Here is an 8,430-nt window from a genome sequence, read left to right as displayed (position 1 = left end):
TTGTTTCTTTCAAAAGCTCACAACCGCAATAACCTCGCTCAAATCGCATTACCTTCTTAAACAGATTTAAACATTTACAGGTGCTAAAGTTTAGCTATGAAACGTACATTATCTGTTCATGGATACTGTATTTTAAAATTCAAAAGCACTTACCAGTAGTCTCTGGTGCCGTCATTCACAAAATGAGACATTGACATGTATCCAGGAAGTGTGGATTAACAGTTTTTATTCATTGTAAAATCCAGAGCACAGCGGCATTATGATATTCTACAATAGTGCGAAGCATGTCTGCATTATTTTTCTTTAAGTGTACTGCCACCTGCTGAGCAAGGTCACGTGACGCTTGGATTACAGAGAATCATGTTCAATTCATCGCTTTCGTTATGGCCTTCCGATAGAATTTTCTGTAATCATTCGAGAGCTTCTTGTCCAAACCGTTGGTGTTGGTTACACCTAAATCTTTGGTTACCTTTTTGGGGGTTAGCCCCTGCGTCAACCAATTCTTAAACTGCACAGACCGTAGTTCGTTTGCCAGCTTCTTCGTGCTTGAGACCTTGGTCGCCGCTTCAATCATCTTCGGAAGCGTTGAAAACCCTTTGAACTGTGAGCTCAGCTTCGCGAGTATTATACCATTCGGGTTGTCGGGTTGGATGCTGGCTACGTAGTTTGTCCAGGCGCTTAGAAGCGGACTCTCGAATATTTTTGTACGAGTCTCATCGAGCTTTACGGTCTTGAACACGTAGTCTACCGAAGCATGCGAGTCCTTCCACCTCGTTTGCTGGACCCCCTCCAATTTTGTAGCTAGAGCTTTGGTGCTGCCAACTTCGTTAGCTGCAGCTATCATCTTTGCCAACGCTTGGTCACTGTAACGTGCTCTCAATGATTTGTAAACGACCACTTCCAGTTTCTCCGTGCTCGCTTTACCGATGAAGTCAGTCCACCTCGAGAACGCATGGCTCGTTATACCCATTTCTCCTATTTGATCAAGGGCCAGAATCTTGAAAACGTCGTCGGGACTTCTTTTCTTAGCGATCCAATTCATAACCTGTGCCCCCTCCAGTTTCATGGCAATATCTTTGGTGCTGTCGATTTTCTTAGCTGCAGCTAACATCGTCACTAATGTTTCGTCGGGGTAGCGAGCTGCCAGTGTTGTGTAAATTGCCATATCTGGATCGTTCTTGTTTCCTTTTGTGACAAATTTCACCCATTTGGAAAAATCGGGACTTTTAAACAAGTTTGTACCCAGGTGGTCCAGCTCAAGAGTTTTAAACGCGTCGCCTGGAGACTGCTTTCCCAATCGAAGCTTAATATTCTGGACGAATTTTCTTATCAGTGGCGTTTCCGAGGCAATTATCGCCGGCGCCCTCTCTTCCAAATTGCCGATTTCCTCCCCCGGTCTTTTGATATCCTCAGACCTCAAGAATCGCTGGAGAGCGAAGTCCAAATCCCGCGCGATGGTGTTTTGCGTGCTGTGAGCGACCTTCATCGATACCGAAGTCGCCGGAGTGCACGCTAGAGCAGCGACTATGGATAGAAGAATCCATCTCAAAAAGGAGCATTGGACAACCAAAGTGGCGCTGAACATGAATATCTTCAAGGGTAGCAAATGCGAAGTAAGGAGGCGTCTGAAAGACAGTGGCCACGAGAAATCGGCACATTGTAATTTGCATGCATCACAGGATAGGATTACGGGAAGCATACGGATCGAATGTCACAGATTGGCGATAAGGATTCAGTAAAATTCCTAATTGTCATTTACTTCGAAGTAGTTCAGTAACTTGCCGCAACAAAGAGCATATTTTTCTTCTCAGAAACAACTCAAGATTACATGAAATGAGTGGAGATAGCTACTACGTCGCATAATATGTTGAAGGTTATCAGCTTTTCAGTGCTCTTTATTGAGGCAGATTAGTACTCTCGACAGCAGCACAACATCATAAGGTAAAATGCCAGTTTAAGTCAGTGACAGATGACCAACTTTAAAATCTCGTAATTTTCAACGGACATTGAAGATGAGAATAAAACAACCACGACTGGAATTATCAGAATCTCGTCTTTCGTTAAGCGCAACACATTAATTGAGTACTATTCGGCCATCAGTGGCGGTTTGAAATTACCATCTTTTTTCGTCGTGTGCCAGTTTAAGACAATTTTAAACTTGACTTGAGTATGGACAAGAGACTTTTATGTACGATCGTGCACGTACTGTTGAATTTCTGTAAATTCCTATTAGAACCACGTAAAATTATAACCTTGACTTGGATCAAAATAGATGGTGTATTAAAATCCGGAGTATTTAGAAGCTCACCTCGAACAGAACCGTATCACTGCTAGCAACTTCTGACTGCTGCTGCACTAGCACCAATTCGCTCTCCATGCCTTGTTCCTCTTCGTGTTTGTGCTCGTTCTCGTGGTTGTGATCGTGGTATTGCTTTTGATGAAGCTCCTGGTCCTGGTGGTGCATACCACTCGCTGTTGTTTTTGTAGAAATTCGGTATCTCTGCGATTTTCTTGTTCGCTTCGGCGCGTTTCGTTGGGAGAACTGGTCAGGTTGCTGAAGCATCTCACGCGTTAGCAATCTACCAGCCACTTTCTTGGTTTTTCTTTTCCTACTCTGCTTTTGTTGGCGAGCATGCAGAAGCAAGATATCGTGCTGTAGTGTCTCCTTGTATCGCAGCCAAGACGCCTTTTTGACGGTAGCAGAAACTCCGTTGTGTTGGAAATTGAGTAGCTTCACGTGCATTTTTTCAAGACTTAACGGAAAAATGCCGCAGCTCTGAAATCCAGATGAGATATTGCTGTTGAAATTGCAACTTGTCCACGCTAGTGCGGCCATTTGAAGAGCCTTTTCCTTGCTGATAGTATTAATCCCGCTAGCTCGAATAATAGCATCAATACGATCTTGGAGCGTATTTTTGAACGAAGAAAACACGGCAGTATCCAATGGCTGCAGTAAGTGTGTGCCGTTGGAATACTTTTTTCGGCTTCCTTGGACAGAGTGGGATCAGGTCCGCGCCGTTTGCTGAAGGTGTACGGGCCATTATTCCCGTTCTCACGCCAACTAACGTCATCTCTAACCCACCGGAAGAAGTTTCGAGCTGGAACACCGCTCTCCTCGCCAATAGCTTCAATGTTGCCTCCCTCGCGAATAGACCTCACCAATTCCATCTTCTTCTTGCTGCTATACGTTGTGCGACACTTCATGGTTGGAAAACTGACAGGTATTCGTGGAGGCGAGCGCCGCTCTAAAAATAACCAATCAGATGCATCTACGACTGCTATTGGTGCGCCTTAAACTGATCCAAATGACTTAAAGTGGCATTTTACCGTAGAGCGTCTATAACAACCTGCAGTACCTTTAAAAATGGGCTCGAACACCTATAATGTGCATTTTACAGTCACCCTCTCAATCTAACGCTATTTCCCACGATGAAGACGAGCTGACACTGAGTGGCGATACACTGCCGTAAGTATTACTCGTACGCTTACTTATACCGGTAGCAACTATAATACAAAACTACAAGTAATTTGTTAACCGCTGTACTGCCACTGAACAGCATGATCACCTTGGTTACCCGCGCTGTAAGCTTTTGCAAAAACCTTTTTAACCGAAATTGACGTCAACTTCCTGTCTTTATCATACTCGTTTGTATAAAGAAAGAGCCTACAAAAGCGGCGAAGCGAGCGTGCGTCCTTAATTAATACTACAGTAAATGTAAAACTGCTTCAAATATCGGCTAGTGTTTGTTCGATCGTCACGACTCCTGCCTCTAATGGGCCGGTTCGAATCGGAAGAATTTCTTACGGCTCGTATACAGGTAGGGCCTGGAAGGGTCGCCTTTAAAATTGCCAATACATGTATTCACCGATTTGATTTGGATAACCAGTTAGCTTTAACCAAGATAAAGCACGCCGCATCTATGCGACTACTGTCAAAAAGCTCAATTCTCACTCAGTTCCCTCAATTCCCAGCTGGCAAAAACCTACATCCCCTGATAGTATTGACTCAATACAATCAGGCTGATTGTATTGAGTCAATACGGTACCGACAAGACCACCTGACGTAATCCTCCAGACCTTAATCGTTTTATCCCTGGATGAAGAAGCCAGTTACACTCCCCGATCTGACATACAGTACTGCACTCCGTTTTGGCGGTATAGGATTTGCAAATAAATTCGATTTTAGAATACAAACCTTTCTTCATTTAGGTCTAATATTATTAATTTGTATTCAGGATCATCACATCCAGAAATATATCAAAGGTTCAAGGGCGCGAAAACGGGGTGCAGTACTGTACTACCTCCGTTCTGAAAAAGATAACCATTTCAAATTATATTACAGCCTACCCAAAAAATACCCCCTCTATGCCGATCACTTTTAGCTTTCATTTTGAAGCTGGCACCTGGGGGAGATCACAGACAGTGAGCGCCAGGCCGTTCGGGAGACCTTACTGCTTCGCAGCGTAGGAGGAGTGCTCAAGCATGGAGAGATCGTTCGGGCTGCAGCGTACTTCCGTGTGGGCCGCCAAGTTGACGAACGAATTTGGAGGCGTGGAATCAATTCGATGGGAGATCGAGTAGCAGCCGTGGTCAAGTCAAGGAAGAGCGCATGTGGTAGGAAGAAGGTGGATCGAGCTGCGCTGGGCGAGAGAATCGCTGCAGTTCCTGTCAATGAGCGCGAAAACCAGCGTCTGCTTTAGCGCGCGTCCAACATGAGCTGCTACCTGGTTCAGCAGCTGATCAAGGAAGGCTACATACGGCGTGCGCTGACCCGTCCACTACTTACACGCACGCACAAGTTGGCGCGCCTCCGGCACAAGGACAAGCAAGTACGAGCTGGCACTCTCCCTACGTCACTGCCTTGTGACGCTATCAATGCTAACGCGTACATGCTGCTTCTTGCAGCGAGCAGCACCCCACCGCCTACCGCTGAAGTTCCAGAAGCCCCACTGAGCGCCCCTTCAGAATGTGGGCGATGTAGTTGCCGTCTTAGATCCGTTTTTGTATATGTAGTTGCACGGCGGAGCATGAACGCCTGTGCCTTGCTTAGTTTCTCACTGTCAGCTCTCGGTCATAAAGCTAGCTAGCCAGCCTCTCACAAATTAATAAACGCTCAAATGAACGAGGCGGAGCGCTGCGCAAAAAAAAAACAAATGGCTATCTTTTTCCGAGCGGAGGTATATGATTCGGCACCATCGCAAATTGCGATGGTGCCACGACGATTGCGATTCGCAATTGTCCTGGTCAACAGTGATAGAGCTGTTCGTTGACGTCCACGCAACACATTGGACTTTTTGAATATGACCATCAAGGCAATGGCGTATAGAACCTCGAGCAGCATCCACGAGACACAAGACTCCACTCCTGTATGCTACAGCTACCAGCGCTTTGTCATGCGGCGAAATCGCCATTGAATGGATCCCGTCACCTGAGACTGGCATGAACACAGTCACTTTTCCTCTACACGTAACAAGGCACGATAACAACAGGACCAATCAACATGCACAAGAACAAACAAGCGTCACGCACGCGTCGCACTGATCTGTCCTTGTCGATCACCTGCAATGACATAAATCGCGTCCAGTGTAGCAGACACCGTCACAGCCGTCACCTCCGCCTTGTGCTTCTTGTGCTGCTCGATCATCGTCAACGACGCCACATCCCTACAGCACGTACGTCACCACTAATGCTCTCAACTGCCTCATCACTAACGCAACACCCACCAGAGCCTTCCTCTTCGCCGCATACGAGCCGCAGCTCCCCCGTTGTGGCCATCAGAAGAGCACCGCAGTGACACGACGATCGCACTTGCCACGCACCAATTGTGCGAAGAACGAGACCTTCACGCCAGCAGATCTCTATCGCTTGTCACCTGCCATTGACAGCTCTGCTTAGACGGTTCGGCATCACCTCATTACTAAATCCCTGCAAACCTGGTAGATAAACACGCTAAGCTTGGCTCCGAAGGTGAACAGTAGCCAAAATTCGTCGCTTCGTCCCCAGTCGCAGATCTACAAGCAACATATTCTCAGTTCTACACTTGACAAACAAAAATATAATTCTTCTAACACCAAAATCTCAACAGCTACACACCTTAGAGCAGTACCAATTGGCGGACGGACGGAGCAGGCGCAGGTGATCCTTCCCACGCCTTGAAGTCGTCTAGCGCGCTGCAAACCCCGCAACGCCGGCAGCCTCCGCGCGAGCAGCCACGACCATAACTCCCTAATTTGAACTGACAGCGCGGTAAATAGCTCTACCTCATTATTCGCCAATCAACGTCGACGTAGCCAAGTCTTGCATCATGAGGAACACGCCGATTAGCTAAAGTCGATAATTGAAGATAGCAACTGAAGCCAGAAAGGTAACAAAATCGGAATAGTAGTGTCGCAGTAATCCTCCTTAGGTCGGGGTCGTGTATCTAGCAGGCTGACGTAGGAACTTAGGTTTATCACGTAAATGTAAAGCTGTTGCTGTCAGCCACTTCAGTGGGAACGAAACCCAGAGGCGTTCCAATGTGTACAGGACTCGCGTTCACGACCGGAGAAGGCGTTCCTTGGTCCTTGATGTCCCGCAACCGGGCCACGCTGACACGCTCGCGCTCTTCGCGTCGCCCAATCCGCCCAGCGAGCCTATACCAGCCTTGCTTGGCTCTCACTCTTGGCCCTTGTTCCTTATCAGCACGAAGCCCTCAATAGTTGCGAATCAGATGACTGTAGCAGCCGACCATCAGCAGCGAGGTGTTCCAGTAGTAACACCATGTAGAGAATTCCATGAAGACAATCAGCACTACCAAAGCCACGCCCATCTAGCCATGGTGCACCCCTTCAGTGCCTTCATATACCAGCCGTGGAACGTAGATCAGGATAGATAAAAGCAGCGTCGTCAATAGGTATCCAACTATGACGATGTCACCCACTCTACCAGCGACAGTGACGGTAGCCCCCTCCGTAGCTCGCGCGTATCTTCCGGTAGCCGCCCACAGTAGCCGTACCGCTTCAGGCAAGAACATACACCAGGAGTGATGGAACGCCTCCCACCACTTCAAGCAGCGGCGTCCCACGATCCCAGAGCGTTCCTCGTAGCCTCTCAGCACAGCTATGGGTATCAAGAAGGTCAGGGTCAACAGAGAAGTCGCGAGCTCTGACGGTGGCAAGGCGAGAGCGTGCAAGTCGCGGGCAGCTCCAATGAACCGGTCACCACACGTGTTGAAGAAGAAGTAGACCGCTTGAACGTTAAGTCCTAGGCTCGCCTGGAACGCCCATGAGACGTTCCGCAAAGGCGTGGCTACCACCCACGTTACGATGTCCACTACCGCACTGCCTACAAACAGTTCGACTCCATCCTCGTTCTGCACTGGAGGAGACGTCACCTCCTGCCAGGCAACCCAGTTGCTCATCAGTCCTGACGATCTTCAAGTGACAATCCCCATTCTCTGGAAGGGCGACCGCTCCTTCTTAGGGCACTTTCCATCAGACCGTTCCTTTCCCGGGCGCACTTCCCAGGGGCGCAGCCCGCACGGACTCCAAAGTCAGCCATCAAGATGAAACTTCACTCCTGTAACTTCTCATTTACCAATCTTCTTCCTCGGCAGCACTTCTCTCCCTCGTCACCTCGTTTCCTCGCATATCGTCTCGGCTCACTTCGGCAGAGCGGAAGAAGGTCCGTCTGTTTCTCGACGCGGCCCTAGAACAGGACGAGCTGGGCACGATCGGCTGCGACGTCCGGTCTCTCAACGAGGCCTTCCTCGACGACTTGGTCTCGCGTCTCGGCGGTAACCAGCAGTCGTCGGGCCTGGAGCACCTGCAGCAATTGGCAAAGGAACCGACGCGGCGCCCTCAACGACGACGCGGCGCCCACTCTCCGCGGTCCCGTGGGGAACCTGCCGTCTCTGCCGGGTTCGTCAACCTCTTGTGCTGCTTCACCTTCGCCCAAGCTCAAGAAGAGCTCCAAGCGCAAGGTGAGCGACGATTCGGTCACGAGGTCGCCGGCCAAGAAGAGGTTTTCCTCTGGTAAAGGCAAGAAGGCGGCTCGCGTTCCCGCCGAGGATTTCAGCGACCTCCTCGAGCTGACCGCGAAGGCCCCTGCTCCCGTCCGTAAGGCGATCCTAGCCGCTCTGGCTAAGGCGGCCAAAGCCGGCAAGAAACCGTGTTGTCTGGCGTTCCCATGGTCGGGCCGGACACTCTTCTACGATCCCAAGAAGTATCGCCACGTACTTCGCACCCATTGGCGGTTTTGGATGGCGAATCGCCGCGCCTTTTGGGAGTGGGCGTTCCATGCTTCACTCGAGCCCGGAACGGCTCAATCAAATCGCTGCAAGCTCAAGAAGCGCGTCATTCAGCTCGACTCGCTTCACCAGCACGCGTATCGAGACCTGAGCTTATTACGACGACGACAGAGTCTTCAGCAGTAGCTCATGACGTACTGACT

The 8,430-nt window shown here is 49.2% G+C and overlaps 2 protein-coding genes across 2 annotated transcripts; both read right to left on the bottom strand.

Moving 5' to 3' along the window:
• Positions 1-364: 364 nt before the first annotated feature.
• PITG_19307 (secreted RxLR effector peptide protein, putative) lies at positions 365-1,585 on the bottom strand (the record flags this gene model as incomplete). Its single annotated transcript, XM_002997053.1, has 1 exon — positions 365-1,585. The coding sequence occupies one exon, from the start codon at positions 1,583-1,585 to the stop codon at positions 365-367; it is 1,221 nt and encodes a 406-aa protein (XP_002997099.1).
• A 599-nt stretch (positions 1,586-2,184) lies between these two features.
• Positions 2,185-4,205, bottom strand: PITG_19306 (uncharacterized protein; the record flags this gene model as incomplete). The annotated part of the gene is made up of 5 exons (XM_002997052.1): positions 2,185-2,205; positions 2,309-2,855; positions 3,083-3,245; positions 3,644-3,664; positions 4,196-4,205. The coding sequence occupies 5 exons, from the start codon at positions 4,203-4,205 to the stop codon at positions 2,185-2,187; spliced, it is 762 nt and encodes a 253-aa protein (XP_002997098.1).
• Between the last annotated feature and the right edge of the window lie 4,225 nt (positions 4,206-8,430).

The sequence above is a fragment of the Phytophthora infestans genome, genomic scaffold (genome assembly GCF_000142945.1).
Source record: "Phytophthora infestans T30-4 supercont1.89 genomic scaffold, whole genome shotgun sequence".
In the NCBI taxonomy this organism is placed as follows: Eukaryota; Oomycota; class Peronosporomycetes; order Peronosporales; family Peronosporaceae; genus Phytophthora; species Phytophthora infestans.
Note: the sequence above shows the minus strand (reverse complement) of the source record. Positions and strands in the feature narration are given on the sequence as shown.